This window comes from Hypanus sabinus, unplaced genomic scaffold (genome assembly GCF_030144855.1).
Source record: "Hypanus sabinus isolate sHypSab1 unplaced genomic scaffold, sHypSab1.hap1 scaffold_43, whole genome shotgun sequence".
NCBI lineage: Eukaryota > Metazoa > Chordata > Chondrichthyes > Myliobatiformes > Dasyatidae > Hypanus > Hypanus sabinus.
Genome location: NW_026781307.1, coordinates 558,143 through 575,642, shown reverse-complemented (window position 1 = coordinate 575,642; position 17,500 = coordinate 558,143). Strand labels below are relative to the sequence as shown.

Here is a 17,500-nt window from a genome sequence, read left to right as displayed (position 1 = left end):
AAACGCAGCACAGACTGAAACTGTTCTACCCTTCCTCAGGTAAGGGCTGAAAACTGCTCACAATACTCAAAATTCGATCTGACCAATTAACTTACAGTACTAACAAACTCAAGGGTAACTTCCATACCGCTGCTTTTCAGACTCCTAGTATGATAAGATGGATTCTTGATCGCAAAATCTACCTCATTATGGCTTTACCCCTTGATGCCTGCTATTCCATCTAAATTCCATACACCGCAATTTAGAAGGATGAGAGGGAATCTGATTGAGACATACAAGATTATTAAGGGATTGGACACGCTGGAGGCAGGAAGCATGTTCCCGCTGATGGGTGAGTCCAGAACCAGAGGCCACAGTTTAAGAATAAGGGGTCGGCCATTTAGAACAGAGATGCGGAAAAACTTTTTCACCCAGAGAGTGGTGGATATGAGGAATGCTCTGCCCCAGAAGGCTGCGGAGGCCATGTCTCTGGATGCATTCAAGAGACAGAGTTAGATAGAGCTCTTATAGATAGCGGGGTCAAGGGATATGGGGAGAGGGCAGGAACGGGGTACTGATTGTGGATGATCAGCCATGATCACAGTGAATGGCGGTGCTGGCTAGAAGGGCCGAATGGTCTGCTCCTGCACCTATTGTCTGTTGTCTATTGTCTATTTATTTATTTATATGATTGTTTGTTTGTATGTTTGGAAATATTTCGGAAATATGCGATTTTGGGCAACACTGGTCAAAATTTCCATTACTGTGAATAGCTGAGCAAGTAAAAGATGACCTGATTTCCAAAAGGCATAAAGTTAAAGATGACACATTTAATATTTTAGACAAGATTACTGTTCTTATTTCCATCTTTTGCAGCTTCAGAATAACAAATAAAGGAAAATGGTCCAAAGCAATATTTTGGGCACCCTGCGTGGTCAGTACTTCGTAACACCCCCTTTGGCAAGTTTCACAGGTTTTAAACGCTTTCTGTAGCCAGCTAAGAGTCTTCCAATTCCTGTTTGGGGGATTTTCGCCCATTCTTCCTTGCAAAAGGCTTCTAGTTTTGTGAGACTCTTGGGCCGTCTTACATGCACTGCTCTTTTGAAGTCTATCCACAGATTTTCGATGATGTTTAGGTGGGGGGGACTGTGAGGACCATGGCAAAACCTTCAGCTTGTGCCTCTTGAGGTGGTCCATTGTGGATTTTGAGGTGTGTTTAGGATCATTATCCTGTTGTAGAAACCATCCTCTTTTCATCTTCAGCTTTTTTTACAGACGATGTGATGTTTGCTTCCAGAATTTGCTGGTATTTAATTAAATTCATTCTTCCCTCTGCCAGTGAAATGTTCCCCGTGCCTCTGGCTGAAACACAAGCCCAAAGCATGATCGATCCACCCCCGTGCTTAACAGTTGGAGAGGTGTTCATTTCATGAAATTCTGCACCGTTTTTTTTCTCCAAACACACCTTTGCTCATTGCGCCCACAAAGATCTATTTTAACTTCATCAGTCCACAGGACTTGTTTCCAAAATGCATCAGGCTTGTTTGGATGTTCCTTTGCAAACTCCTGACACCGAATGCTGTGGAGAGGACACAGGAAAGGTTTTCTTCTGATGACTCTTCCATGAAGGTCATATTTGTGCAGGTGTCACTGCACAGTAGAACAGTGCACCACCACTCCAGAGTCTGCTGAATCTTCCTGAAGGTCTTTTGCAGTTGGCATTTTGATTTGCCTTTCTAGCAATCTCACGATCAGTTCTCTCGGAAGGTTTTCTTGGTCTTCCAGACCTCAACGACCTCCACCGTTCCTATTAGCTGCCATGTCTTAATTACATTACAAATGAGGAAACGGCTACCTGAAAAAATTTTGTTATCTTCTCCTATCCTTCTCCTGATTTGTGGGCGTCATTTATTTTAATTTTCAAAGCGCTAGGCAGCTGCTTAGTGGAGCCCATGGCTGCTGATTGTTGGGACGAGGTTTGAAGAGTCCGGGTAGTTATAAAGCTTTGAAATTTGCATCACCTGGCCCTTCCTAACGATGACTGTGAACAAGCCATAGCCCTAACAAGCTAATTAATGCCTGAGACCTAGTTAGAAGTTATCTGAGAGCTCAAATCACTAGTGGGGCCAAAACTTTTGCATGGTGCTCCTTTCCTTTTCTTTTTACATTCTAAAATTGTACAGAACAAAATTAGCACACTGATCTTGCTCAAAACGTTGAAAAGAACGTTTCTTTTTAAACTTTATGACTTCTGGAGATCGGTTCGGCCTCTACTCATTTAACTGTTCACAGTTACAGAAATTTAGACCAGGGGTTCCCGAAACTTTGCATGACACTCTTCGAGGGGAAGCCGCGCGACCACGTGTAGTACTGACCTACCCCTCGCAGAGAGGGCCAGCCTTTCCTTTTGGCCAGCTCGGAGAGCGGCCGGGCGCCTGCAATGCGCCCTCCGGGGCGGGAGTGGTGCCAAACTGAGCGAGTAAAGCTCTCTTAAGCTGGAAAGCGAATGTACAGAGAATGGAGGGATACGGACGGGTAGGATTGGTTAGTTAAGTGTTTAATGAGTGTTTTAAATATTTCTTTAAATGTGGTTGGCTGAGGCTTTTCCTGTGCTCTGCTGTACTGTCCTATATTCTGAATATCACCAATTCTTGTCGTACGAAATTCTCCAAATATAGCAATGAGGAAATTTCTTGGCGCGTTGACAGCAGTGCTCGCCGTACTTCCGGTAGCGATTGGCACTAACACTGAATTTCAATGATATAACATTCCTTCCTCTCCAATCTTAGGCCTGACGCGGTTCAGTCCCGCCAACAGTTTGCCTTTCCTTTCTTTCAGTTTGCTGTCACGCTGCCTCGTTATTTTGTTCATTAAGCATCTAGGTCTCTCTCTCAACCAGCTTCGAGCGAATTCAGCGTCTCAGGCAGCAGCTGGGGTGGCAAAGGCATGGTCCAGGTTTCGGGCAGAGTCCCGGCATCAGGATGGAGGGCGGAGTAAACTGAGCCGGCGCACGGGATGTGAGGGAGCAGTCAAGCCGAGGCTGGCAGGTGACGAACGCAAACAGATCAGGGGGTTGCAAGGCAGATTTCTGTTGACTGAGAGTTGCCCCGTGTCAGATCGATCGCGAGAGCGTGGCGAGCGCGCATGCCCATTCATCACGGTGCGCCGTCTGGTCCTCCAACGCGCGGAGGACTCGCTCTCTCGGGCGCGGGCTTTCGAGTGCACATGCCTTCAGACTGGACCGGCCCTGTTCCCAGCTACCGCACTGTGAGCTGCCCAGCTTGCGTTGTCATTAACGTTACCCCTTTAAAAAAAAAAGGTTTCAGCTTCGTACTCCGTTGTAGCTCTTGCATCGTGCATAAATAAGTGCAACGGTACAGTGGTTGTGGATTCGCCGGTGCAGAAGTTGTTAAATGGGTCCAGGAAATATATTTTTCTCGGAACTGTGTGAATGATCCTATCAGGGAATAGGCATCACTGCACTTCCTGTTCCTAAATAAGGTTCAGGAAGTGATTGAGCGGTGCATGGAGAGTGCGCTGGAGCCAGTGGCCATAACCTTATTAGTTTTAAAAGAGTTATGTAAAACTAGGAGCAGTCCACGGTGGCAAATTGGCGCAAAGAGGCTAATACTGATTATGCCCTAACTTGCAAACGTGATCAGGGAGGGGCTGTCAGCAGGTCAAAGGAGGGTGTGGGGGGCAGGTAGCTTTACAAAGTAAGGTGGGTAGAGTTCGCCGCCGAAATGCCCCTGTTGGAGCGAGGGGCAAAGCTGACACCAGTGGGGTAACATGGGCTGATGGGTGACGTTTCAACTCTGGTCGGTAGGTGTGTGTCGGCCGGATTGAAACGAGTTCCTTGAGGGTTATAATAGATGTGGAGAGGATGTTTCCCGCGGTGGTGGTAGGGGGTAGGGTTATCCAGAACTAGAGGGCACAGCCTCAGAAATTGCGGGGCGACCCTTTATAACAGAGTTAAGGAGGATTTTTTTTTTTTAGCCAGAGAGTAGTAAATCTGTGGAATGCTCTGCCACAGACGGCGGTGGAGGCCAAGTCCGTGGGTACATTTAAGGCGGAGGTTGATCGTTTCCTGACCGGTCAGGGCACCAAAGGACATGGCGAGAAGGCGGGTGTACTGGGTTGAGTGCGATCCGGGGTCAGCCATGATGGAATGGCGGAGCAGAATTGATGAGCTGAATGGCCTCATTCTCCCCCCCCCCCCCCGCGTCTATATGGTCCTACGTGGGAGCAAGCGTACGGGGGAAATGATGAGCTCAAAGGAGAGAACGAGTTATTTGCCGGTAGAGAATTAAAGGTGAACACTGAGAACTTCCCGAAACATATTAGAAGCGAGCGGGTAATTCGTACCGGAATACGCTCAGTTGTCACTTTATTAGGTATATCCTATACAGAGTAGAGTGGCTACTAAGAGTACGTTCGTGGCCGTATCTCTACCACTGAAAGCTCCGACGTGCCGTATGCCACCCTCGGGTCTGTCGGCTGCGTAAGTCCGGGGAAGGCCATCTCTGGCCCGGCCAAGCGGGTGAGATTGAGGTGCGAGTCCACCCCGAAATCCCCCCCCCCATCCACCCCGTTTGTGTGGATGCTGCGAGATCTGCTACCCTGTTACAAACCAGAACTACGAAATTAACAGACAGGACGCGGCATTGAATAAAACGACTTCGCTTCGTAATTCTTAATTGGGCTGCAGGGTTAGTGAAAAAAAAAGGTAAGGGCCCGTTTTAATAGAACATTCTCATGTGCGCGTTGGAGCTCACCGTTTTTTCCCTTCGCCGATCCTCCTTCGGTCTCCCCGGCCTTCGTCGGGTTATGACCCCGCTCCAGCGTCCTCTCTGGTCACCTGAGTTCCCGTCGGCTTGAACCGGCCTGACCGTTCTCCTCCAACCTTCCTGGTTGACAGCATTCTCTGTAAACCTCGCTATGCGTGAAAATCCCGGGAGGTCGGCAGGCTCTGGGGAACTCAACCCACCCCCTCTGGCACCAGCGAGCGTTCCACGATCAAACTGCCTCAGATCGCTTTTCTGCCCCCATTCTGATGTTTGGTCGTAACAACAATTGGGGCTGCTGGCCATGTCCGCCATTCTTTTATCCACTGCGTGGCTGCCACGTGATTGGCTGATTACATACTCGCATCGCCGAGCAGGTGCACAGGTGCAACTGATCGTTGTCACTGTGGCCACGTGATTGGCTGGTTCTTCTCTGCCAAAGCTACAGGTGACTCCACGTTAAGGCAAACGTGCGCATGCGCTCCAAGCTACCTCTCTCCAACAGCGCCACCCAGCGTCGCTCCATTCAATTTCAAAGCCTGTTCCTTCAAATCGTAATGTTGGTGTACATCCGAGTTTAATCTCATTTGTCGTCCTTCAGCGCAGAATCCCGATGTAATTCCTGACATTTCCACGCCACCTATTTTAGTACTATCTGCAGGCTTGCTGGCTATTCATCGACGTCCCATCCAACGTCGTTCAGGCGGATGATAATTAATAGATTCAAGCACCGTCCGCTGGGGCATAGGACTAATTACAAGCCTCCAGTCTGAGAAATATCCTTCCGCGATCGCCTTCTCCTTCCCACCATCACGCCAAAGTTGTGTTCAGTTTTGCGAGCACAAATCTTCCACAGCAGCCAACCTCAAAAAGCGTTACGGAAACCCATACCTGTATGTAGTACGTCCAGCACCCACCCCTGCTAAATCTTCTTCATCACTTCCTCACAACAATACATAATCAAATCGGTAAATCGAGACTCGCGTGCCAAATCACGCTGGGTCGTTAGCGTCCGGGGTCAATAGTTGGCGGATCCGACTTTACAGCCCTTCTTAAATAAAGAGTTAAGGTGACAGGTTTTTTTTTAATGAACCGGAGGTGCAATTTCTTCAGGCAGAGGGTAGTGCAAATTCGGAGCGAGCTCCCAAAGCAGGTACGTAGCGACATTTAAAAGATATTTGTTTAGAGTAGAGAGAATGCCAGGCGGGATGTTGGAATGCTCTTCTTGCAGGATGTGGGAAGTCAGGGAGACCTCCGGAAACGACACCTGCAAGAAGTGCATCCAGCTGCAGCTCCTAACAAACCGCGTTAGGGAACTGGAGCAGGAGCTGGGTCAGCTCTGGATCTTTCGAGAGAATGAGGAGTTTATAGATAGCAGTTTCAGGGAGGCAGTTACACCAATGGAGCAGCTCATAGGTAATTGGGTTACCGTCAGGCGAGCGAAGGGGCAGAGGCAGGCAGAGCAGGGCTATCCGATAGCCATTCCCCTCAACAACAAGTATGCCGATCTGGAAACTGTTCGGTGGGGGGGGGGGGTGTTGTCGATGGCTTACGAAACTCTGGCACTGAGTCTTGTTCTGCCGTGCAGAAGGAAGGGGGGAAGAAGAGGAGAGCGGTGGTGATAGGGGCTTTGATAGTTAGAGGTACAGACAGGAGGTTCTCTGATCGTGACAGAGACTCCAGGATGGTTTGTTGCCTCCCGGGTGCCAGGGTCAGGGATGTCTCTGATCACGTGCACAGCATTCTGAAATGGGAGGGTGAGCAGCCAGATGTCATGGTACACACCGGTACCAATGACGTAGGAAGTAAGAGTGGGGAGGTCCTGAAGAGTGAGTACAGAGAGCCTGATAGGAAGTTAAAAAGCAGGACCTCGAGGGTAGTAATCTCAGGATTGCTACCTGTGCCACGTGCCAGTGAGGGTAAGAATAGGATGCGCTGGAGGATGAACACGTGGCTGAGGAACTGGTGTAGGGGGCAGGGTTTCAGATTTCAGGATCATTAGGACCTCCCCTGGGGCAGGTGGGACCTGTACAAGAGAGACGGGTTACACCTGAAGTACAGGGGGAACAATATCCTTGCAGGGAGGTTTGTTAGTGCTATTGGGGGGGGGGGGGCGAGGGGTTAAACTAGATTTGCAGGAGGATGGGAACCAGAGTGCCAGAGTAGATAGTGGGACGGGGAAGAAATTAAATGATGTTAAAGGTTCATGCAAAGTCACAAATGGAAGGGTTGTGTGTGGTGGTAATAATCTTCTGAGGTGTGTCTATTTCAATGCGAGGAGTACTGTGGGGAAGGCTGAAGAGCTGAGGGCGTGGATTCACACGTGGAACTATGACATTGTAGCCATTAGTGAAACTTGGCTACAGGAGGGGCTGGACTGGCAGCTTAATGTTCCAGGGTCCCGATGTTTCAGACGAGTTAGAGGCAGAGGGATGAAGGGTGGGGGGGTGGGGTGGGGGTGGCATTGCTAGTCGGGGAAAATGTTACAGCAGTGCTCAAGCAGGGCAGATTAGAGGGCTTGTCTACCAAGACCATATAGGTGGAACTGAGAAACAGGAAAGGCATGACCACATTAATGGGGTTGTATTATAGACCGCCCAATAGTCAGCGAGAATTGGAGGAGCAAGTCCGCAGAGAGATAGCAGGTAACTGCAGGAAACATAAAGTTGTGATAGTAGGGGATTTTATTTTTCCACGTATTAATCGGGACTCCAATACTGTTAAAGCTCTAGATGGATTAGAGTTTGTAAAATGTGTTCAGGAAAATGTTCTAAATCAATATAGAGAGGTACCGACTGGAGAGGTTGCAATATTAGATCTCCTATTAGGAAACGAGTTAGGACAGGTGACGGAAGTGTGTGTAGGGGAACACTTTGGTTCCAGTGATCATAACACTATTAGTTTAAACTTGATCATGGGTAAAGATAGATCTGGTCCTCGGGTTGAAAATGGAAAAAGGCCAGATTTGAAGAACTGGGAAAGGATCTAAAAAGTGTGGATTGGGACGGGTTGTTCTCCGGCAAGGATGTCATTGGTAAGTGGGAGGCCTTCAAAGGAGAAATTTTGAGAGTGCAGAATTTGTATGTTCCTGTCAGGATTAAAGGCAAAGTGAATAAGATTAAGGAAGCTTGGTTCTCGAGGGATAATGGAACCCTGATAAAGAAGAAGTGAGAGATGTATGACATGTACAGGAAACAGAGAACAAATAAGGTGATTGAGGAGTATAAAAAGTGCAAAAAAATCATAAGAAAGAAATCAGGAGGGCGAAAATAAGACATGAGGTAGCGTTGGCAGTCAAAGTGAAGGATAATCCAAAGAGCTTCTACAGGCATATTAATAACAAAAGGATAGTGAGGGATAAAATTGGTCCTCTTGAAGATCAGCGCTGTCGGCTATGTGTGAAACCAAAAGAAATGGGAGAAATCTTAAATGTTGTTGGTTTTTTTTTTTGCATCTGTATTTACTAAGGAAAGTGGCGTGGACTCAGTGGAAATAAGGCAAACAAGTAGTGAGTTCATGGAACCTATTCAGACTGAAGAGGAGGAGGTGCTTGCTATCTTGAGGCAAATCAGGGTAGATAAATCCCCAGGACCTGACAGGGTATTCCCTCGGACCTTGAAAAAGACTAGTATTGAAATTGCAGGGGCCCTGGCAGATATATTTAAAATGTCGTTATCCACGGGTGAGGTGCCAGAGGATTGGAGGATAGCTCATGTTCCGTTGTTTAAAAAAGGCTCTAAAAGTAATCGTGGAATTTATAGGCCGCTAGGTTTGACGTCGGTAGTAGATGAATTATTGGAAGGAATGCTAAAAGATAGGATCTACAAGTATTTAGATAGACAGGGACTTGTTAGGGAGAGTCAACACGGCTTTGTGCGTGGTAGGTCATGTTTAACAAATCTATCAGAGTTTTTCGAGGAGGTTACAAGGAAAGTGGATGAAGGGAAAGCAGTGGATGTTGTCTACATGGACTTCAGTAAGGCTTTTGACAAGGTCCCACATGGGAGGTTAGTTAGGAAGATTCAGTGGCTAGGTATACATAGAGAGGTAATAAATTGGATTAGACACTGGCTCAATGGGAGAAGTCAGAGAGTGGTAGTGGAGGATTGCTTCTCTGAGTGGAGGCCTGTGACTAGTGGTGTGCCACAGGGGTCAGTGCTGGCTCCATTGTTATTTGTAATCTATATCAATGATTTTGATGATAATGTGGTAAATTGGATCAGCAAATTTGCTGATGATACAAAGATTAGAGGTGTAGTGGAGAGTGAGGAAAGTTTTCAAAGCTCGCAGTGGGATTTGGACCGGCTGTACAAATGGGCTGACAAATAGCAGATGGAGTTTAATACAGACAAGCGTGCAGTATTCCAATTTGGAAGGGAAATCCAAGGTACAACATACAAGGTAAATGGTAGGGCAGTGAGGAGTGCAGTAGAACAGAGGGATCTGGGAATACAGATACAAAATTCCCTAGAAGTGGCGTCACAGGTAGATAGGGTTGTAAAGAGACCTTTTGGTACAGTGGCCTCGAAAATCAAAGTACTGAGTATAAGAGTTGGAATGTTATGGTGAGGTTGTAAAAGACATTGGTGAGGCCGAATTTGGAGTATTGTGTGCAGTTTTGGTCACCGACTTACAGGACGGATATTAATAAGGTTGAAAGAGTGCAGAGAAGGTTTACAAGGATGTTGCTGGGACTTGAGAAACTGAGTTACAGAGAAAGGTTGAATAAGTTAGGACTTGATTTCCTGGAGCATAGATGAATGAGGGGAGATTTGATAGAGGTATATAAAATGATGATGGATATAGATAGAGTGAATGCAAGCAGGTTTTTTCCACTGAGGCTACCGGAGATAAAGGGGGAAATGTTTAAAGGGAACATTAGGGGAGGCTTCTTCACACAGAGAGTGAATGAGCTGCCAGTTGAAGTGGTAAATGCGTGGTCACTTTTAACATTTAAGAAAATCTTGGACGGGTACACGGATGAGAGGGGTATGGATATGGGGTATGGGGTATGGGGTATGGGTATGGGTATGGGGATATGGTCCAGGTGCAGGTCAGTGGGACTAGGCAGAAAAATGTTTCGGCAGAGCCAAGGAGGGCCGAAAAGCCTGTTTCTGTGCTGTAATGCTCTATGGTTTTTTAGACAATTTTACGGATATGAATGAGCGAAAGCGATGTGAGCTGAACTCGGGCAAACAGAATTTGTTTAGGGGACCTGTGCGCCGAATGGGTCTTTTGGATCTCAACGCAGGCCAGGCAGAGAGTGAGCAGCGGACGTTTCGGGCCGAGACCCTTTTCATCAGGACACTAAAAGGAAGGGTCGACGTCAGAACCTCCGACTCCTCCTCTTCCTTTCAAGTTCCAGGTACTTGGTGTCCAGAGGGCATTAGCAGATGAGGCTCAATTGCAAATTCCAAAAGAAGCCGAACGAATCAACTGAAAGGAAAGAGAATCTAGGATAGGTTTGGAGTTTAAAACAGAGCAGGCCAGATGGATTAGTGAGACCCGGTGTAGACACAACTGGCTTAATGGCCTCTTTCGAGTTTTTGTCCAACGATACCTACTGCATTACCCGAAACAGCAATCGTTGCCCGTGCAAGCGTCCACGACCGGCCCAGTAAGATGAGCAGGCGCTCTCTGCGTTGAAGTTACAAGAGCTGACCAGAAGACACGGGAACAGAATTAGGCAGTTCGGCCCGTCGAGTCTGCTCCGTCATACCGTCATGGCTGATTAATTATCCCTCTCAACTCCCATTCACCTGCCTTCTCTGCGTAACCACTTACACGGTAGTTAAACAAGAAACTTTTCACCTCCGCCTTAAATAAACTCTATGACTTCGGCTCCAAAGGCTTGAATTCCACAGATTTGCCAGTCTCTGGCTAAAGAAAAATTCCCCCTCATCTCTATTCTGTAGGGACTTATTGGTATTTTCCGGCTGTGACCTCTGGTCAGACTCCGCCGCTATCGGAAAAGTCCTCTGCACATTCGCTCTGTCCTAATAGATCATATCACAAGACACTCATGGAAATATTGAATTGAATTGAATTGAACTGACTTGCTTGAATTCAATTGAGCTGACTCGTTTGAATTTAATTGAATTGAACTGACATGACCTGAATTGAATTGAGCTGACTTGCTTGAATTTAATTGAATTGAACTGACATGACCTGAATTGAATTGAGCTGACTTGCTTGAATTCAATTGAATTGAACTGACATGACCTGAATTGAATTGAGCTGACTTGCTTGAATTCAACTGAACTGACTTGATTTGAATTTAATTGAATTGAACTGACTTGACCTGGATTGAATTGAGCTGACTTGCTTGAATTCAAATGAACTGACTTGGCTTGAATTTAATTGAATTGACTTGACATTATTTCTTACATCCTTCGTATACATAAGGAGTAAAAATCTTTACCTCAACTCTCCATTTAAATATGCAATTTATAGTAGTTCGTAATAAATATTACGTACAACGGGACAGTCGATATAACATAGAAATACAGTTGTGACAGCGTGAATTAATGAGCCTGGTGGAAGAAGCTGTCCCAGAGAACCCCCTCTTTGAGTATTGCTGGAACCCGCAACTTTCATGCAAAACGTTCTTTCTTTCAGGTTCAGTTTATTGAAGAGAAGGGGAAGTTTGCATCGCGGCCCCTGCAATTGTCATTGTGGTGGTGGGTGGTCTTGCTTCCTTGGTGGGGAATGGAGACAAAACGACTCGTCGCCTGGCTCCTGGTGTCGGCTGGTTTTCTTTACCTCGTTTGTAAGTATCTGCCTTCCGCATTCAGAGGGTGGTTGGGGGTGGGGGGGGGGGGATGGTGGGAGGGCGCGTCCGCATGTCAGAATTATAGCTGCAGAGCAGGGAGGGAAACGGGCCCCTCTGCCCAGCTCTCCAGCGTCAACCCAGAGGTCTGCCTGGACCTGAGCAGCATCCTCCCAAACTGCACCTTATCCCGTTCACCGTCCAAATCTCCTTTTAGACTTCCCTCTTGCTTCAGCCTCGCTGGTTAATATCTTCCGTGCGCATCCTAATTTCTGTAAGGAAACAGAACTGACCCCTCAGGTCCGATCCAACCCCCCGTCCCCCCCCCGCGCCTCCGACTCGTCCTTGCGTCCCGTCCTGATGCAAGGCGTGGCTGTGGCTTCCCGAAATAACCGGCGACACCCACTGATCCGCTCCCTGTGGCTGACCCGCCTTCGCGTGTCTTGAGGCCGCCAGAGCCTCCGCGGGTGTAATGAGGACACACTCTGATATTTCCCCAGCTTCCGCGGCAAATATAGAGTGTCAGCGTTCTGAAATGTCACGTGTATCTCGTAATGATGACAATATTGACCCCTAAGGGGTCCCGTTCTTTTCCTCGTTGCGCTTTGGTTGTTAACGTAATGTGATGGCTTTGTGGCCGAGTTCGCGGGTGATACAAGGGCGGGTGGGGGGGGGGGGGCAGTGCTGGGGAGGCAATGCGGTTGCAGCATGTCTCAAGACGAATTGAGAGGAAAATTGGGGCAAACATAATGGCGGATGGAGCGGAGCTCAGTGTTAGGAAATGTGATAATGCACTTTGGTAAAAGGAACAATGACCCGGACTGTTCTGTAAGTCGGGAGAGGGTTCAAGTCGCCGTGCAGAACTGCCAGAAAGTTAACTCACAGGTTGAGTCTGTGGTGAAGGAGGCAAATGCGATGTTGGCATTCACTTCAAGCGGAATAGAATACAAAAGTAGGCAGATAATGCTGATCCTTTATCAGACACTAGTCAGGCCGCACCTGGAGTACTGTCAGCAGTTTTGGGCCCCTTATCTCAAACCGGCTGTGCTATCATTGGAGAGAGTCCAGGGGAGGCTCACGGGGATGATTCCAGGAAGGAAGGGGTTAATGTATGTGGAAGGTTTTTGGCAGCTTTGGGCCTGAACTCGCTGGAATTTAGAGGAGTGCGAGGGGATCTCAATGAAACCTCCCGAATGTCGGAAGGACCAGACAGGGTGGATGTGGAGATGATATTTCCTTTGGTGGGGTATCTAGAACTAGACGGCGCAGTCTCAGAATTGAGGGGTGACCCTTTAGAACAGAGTTAAGGAGGATTTTTTCTTTTCAGCCAGAAAGTAGTGAGTCTGTGGAATGCTCCGGCACAGACTGCGGGGGAGGCCAAGTCCGCGGGTATATTTAATGCGGAAGTTGATCGTTCAATGTTGCCTCAGTCTGACACCTTCCTGTAACCTTCCTGAAATGTTCACCCTCCCAGTCTCAGCTCCATCTCTCACCTCAGCCTGGTTTCCATCTGTTGTTCAATGTTCCCCTGTGGCTCCTCACCAGACGTTGCCTCTGCCTCTGACACGGAGAGTCCATCGCTCTCCGTCTGACACCTTCCTGTAACAGACCCGTCATCAGTGGACTCTGACCATTGGGACTCTGCCCACCTCAGACTCGTCCCTCACCCTCGGGAACTCCCCCTCAACACACCGTCCCTCACCCTCGGGAGCTCCCCCTCAACACACCGTCCCTCACCCTCGGGAGCTCCCCCTCAACACACTGTCCCTCACCCTCGGGAGCTCCCTCTCAACACCGTCCCTCACCCTCGGGAGCTCCCTCTCAACACACCATCCCTCACCCTCGGGAGCTCCCTCTCAACACACCGTCCCTCACCCTCGGGAGCTCCCTCTCGACACACCGTCCCTCACCCTCGGGAGCTCCCTCTCAACACCGTCCCTCACCCTCGGGAGCTCCCTCTCAACACACCGTCCCTCACCCTCGGGAGCTCCCTCTCAACACACCGTCCCTCACCCTCGGGAGCTCCCCCTCAACACACTGTCCCTCACCCTCGGGAGCTCCCTCTCAACACACCATCCCTCACCCTCGGGAGCCCCCTCTCAACACACCGTCCCTCACCCTCGGGAGCACCCCCTCAACACACTGTCCCTCACCCTCGGGAGCTCCCTCTCAACACACCATCCCTCACCCTCGGGAGCCCCCTCTCAACACACCGTCCCTCACCCTCGGGAGCTCCCTCTCAACACACCGTCCCTCACCCTCGGGAGCTCCCCCTCAACACACCGTCCCTCACCCTCGGGAGCTCCCTCTCAACACACCGTCCCTCACCCTCGGGAGCTCCCCCTCAACACACTGTCCCTCACCCTCGGGAGCTCCCTCTCAACACACCATCCCTCACCCTCGGGAGCTCCCTCTCAACACACCGTCCCTCACCCTCGGGAGCTCCCTCTCGACACACCGTCCCTCACCCTCGGGAGCTCCCTCTCGACACACCGTCCCTTACCCTCGGGAGCTCCCCCTCAACACACCGTCCCTCACCCTCGGGAGCTCCCTCTCAACACACCGTCCCTCACCCTCGGGAGCTCCCTCTCGACACACCGTCCCTCACCCTCGGGAGTTCCCTCTCAACACACCGTCCCTCACCCTCGGGAGCTCCCTCACAACACACCATCCCTCACCCTCGGGAGCCCCCTCTCAACACCGCCCCTCACCCTCGGGAGCTCCCTCTCAACACACCGTCCCTCACCCTCGGGAGCTCCCTCTCAACACACCGTCCCTCACCCTCGGGAGCTCCTTCTCAACACACTATCCCTCACCCTCGGGAGTTCCCTCTCAACACACCGTCTCTCACCCTCGGGAGCTCCCTCTCAACACTGTCCCTCACCCTCGGGAGCTCCCTCAACACACCGTCCCTCACCGTCGGGAGTTCCCTCTCAACACACCGTCCCTCACCCTCGGGAGCTCCTTCTCAACACACTATCCCTCACCCTCGGGAGCTCCCTCTCAATCGTCCCTCACCCACGGAAGCTCCCTCTCAACACACCGTCCCTCACGCCCAGGAGCTCCATCTCAACACCGTCCCTCACGCCCAGGAGCCCTCTCGCACGACTACTCCGCTACCTCACCCAAGGGAGCTGCCTCAGCAAAATCCTTCCCCCCCGACCACAGGAGATCCTTCAGCCCATCCCTGGAGCTGCTTCAGCTGAGACCGTCCACTTTCCTCATTTCCCTCACTCCGTTAACTCACAGGTTGAATCTGTAATAAGGAAGGCAAATGCGACGTTGGCATTTACTTCAAGCGGAATAGAATACAAAAGTAGGCAGATAATGCTGATCCTTTATCAGACACTAGTCAGGCCGCACCTGGAGTACTGTCAACAGTTTTGGACCCCATATCTCAAACCGGCTGTGCTTTCATTGAAGAGAGTCCAGGGGAGGTTCTCGGGGATTATTCCAGGAATGAAGGGGTTAACGTTTGAGGAGCGTTTGGCAGCTTTGGGCCTGAACTCGCTGGAATTTAGAAGAATGCGAGGGGATCTCAATGAAACCTCAGGAATGTTGAAAGGACCAGACAGGAGAGGGTGTTTCCTTTGGTGGGGTATCTAGAACTAGAGGGCGCAGTCTCAGATTTGAGGGGAATAGAATACAGATGAGTGTTAAGGAGGATTTTTTTTTTTTTAGCCAGAAAGTAGTAAGTCTGTGGGATGCTCCAGCACAGACTGCGGGGGAGGTCAAGTCCATGGGTATATTTGATGCGGAAGTTGATCGTTTCGAGATCGGGCAGGGAATCGAAAGATACGGCGCGAAGGCAGGTGTCCCGGGTTGAGTGCGATCCGGGATCAGCCGTGATGGAATGGCGGGGCAGACTCGTTGGGCTTAATTCTGCTCCCATCCCTGATGGTCTTATACTCCCATGTACCAAAGCTACTGTACCTCGTCTCCCCGTTTCGCCCTGCCGCACTGCAGCACCTCCCCAACTCGAGGAATTCAGTTGACCCCAGCGGCCTATTTCTGACTGACGCCAGCTTCCAATTGCCGGCCAGCCCTTCTCGTCGACCAGGGTTCTCCCATCCGGTGTAAAACGCTGGGGTCAGGGAGTGGGGTGGGGGGTACGCAGCAGGTCGGGAAGCATCAGCGGACCTTGTGTCCACCACGAGTGGAAATGAGGTGGGTTGGGGGCGGCGGGGGCGGGGGCGGGGGGGGGGGGGGGGGGTCTTACGCCTGCGAGCTACGCGTAAAAAAAAACCGACGTCTCTCTTTTTTTCGCCTAATCGTCTCAGCACCGGCATAGGTACGTTTTGCTATTTCCGTAAACGCGAGCCCCGTGCCCCCAATCGCCCGGAATCCGTACTGAATCCGTGAGCCGTTTAATTCTATTAACCACCCTCCACCCCCACCGCCCCCCACCGCCCTTCCTCTTCCCCAGCTTGGGTGCTCGAGTACTTTGGCAGCCGGGGATGGCAGGAGTCTACCGTTCGGCTGGACATGGCGGGCGACTCGGCCGGTTACGTCTTCGAGCAGAGCGACCAATCCGACGAGCTGGCCATCCGCTGTCTGCAGGAGGAGCTGAGCCGCAGCGGCCGCCTGCGCCGAGTGTGGCAGAACGCCCGCTGGCGCACTGAACTGGCAAAGGTGGACGGGCTCCGACCAGAGCACGTCATGGCGGTGAACGCCTACACCCAGCTCGACTTCTACGCGATATTCAACCGGGCGCTTCGGACGTACGGAGCGAACGATTCGATCTACGCAACGCACTTCCGCTTTAAATGCTACCACTACCTCCTTTCCGTCGCGCTTGAAAAACTGAGAGGGCCCATCCCGGGCTCCTGCAGGGAGACCTTCCGAGGGATGGGGCACCGGGCGGTGGGCGGGAACGGATCGGAGATGAGGTTCGGCTTCTTCGCCTCCTCCTCCGCACACTACCGCATCGCCGAGAGTTTCGGCGCCGCCGCCGTCTTCACCATCCGCTCGCAGTACGGGGTCCCGATCCAGAACTTCTCGGATTTCCCAGAAGAGGCGGAGGTGCTCATCCCGCCCTACGAAATTTTCCGGATCGAGTACCCGGCCGGGAGCGGCGTGGACGTGGTCCTCACCAGCCGCGGCCGCCGGACGATCCCGGTGAGGCTGGACGAGGTGGGAGGCGGGAGGGTTCGGGTGAGCCGTGTTACCCCCGTCCATGTCGCAACGGATACTCCCGAGCCCTGAACCCTAAACTGTGTGCCGCCGTGCCCCGGCTTCCCGGAGTTTGCTGCTCCGCACTCTCACCAGGCGGGCCGAGGTGTGCAGGGCCTCGGTGCAGGTAAGCATGAGGCGCTGCGATTCTGAACTCCGAGCCACCGAGGGGGCTTCCCCTGTGGACGGAAGGAGCGTCGGAGAGACTGAGGGCCGCGTGCGCAGAGTTCGCCGGAAGCGACGTTACGGGGAGACGGGGCTGGTGGAGGGAAGAGGCGTTCGTTCAAGTTCAAGTCAAGACGTTGAATGGCACAGACGGCGCAGTCACAGGCGAGAGGAAATCTGCAGACGCTGGAAATCCGAGCCACATACACACACACACACACACACACACACACACACACACACACACAGATACTCGGTAGGCTCCACAGTGAAGGAAAATCCACCGCCGCGACGAGGTCACCTGCAGGTGGGAGGAACAATCCCTTTGGGGTTAGCCTCCCACTCGACGGGGTGAGCACCGATTTCTCAAACCTTCGGTAACGCCGCCCCTCCCCCATCTCCTTCACCATTCCCCATCCCATTTTCCTTCTCTCGCCTTATCGCCTTGCTTGTCCATCGCCACCTCCATCCCCCCCCCCCCACCGTACTCCTCTCCCTCTCCCCCCGTTTTCTTTCTTAATTGACCCTTTGTCCTCTCCTATCAGGCTCTCCCCCAAAATCCAGCCCCGTATCTCTTTCACCAATCAACTTCCCGGCTCTTTACTTCACCCCTCTCGATTTCGCCCGTCAC

General features: G+C 51.0%; 1 protein-coding gene across 1 annotated transcript in view; it reads left to right on the top strand.

The window, feature by feature from the left end:
* The window catches only part of LOC132388860 (ecto-ADP-ribosyltransferase 4-like), a 19,718-nt gene that overhangs the window by 1,402 nt on the left and 816 nt on the right, over window positions 1-17,500 (top strand). The window contains exons 2-3 of the mRNA XM_059961289.1: window positions 11,382-11,532; window positions 15,959-17,500. The exon at window positions 15,959-17,500 is cut by the window's right edge and continues 816 nt beyond it. Coding sequence (XP_059817272.1) covers window positions 11,382-11,532; window positions 15,959-16,737 — 930 coding nt within the window. The 3' untranslated portion in view covers window positions 16,738-17,500. The remainder of the gene's footprint in view (window positions 1-11,381; window positions 11,533-15,958) is intronic.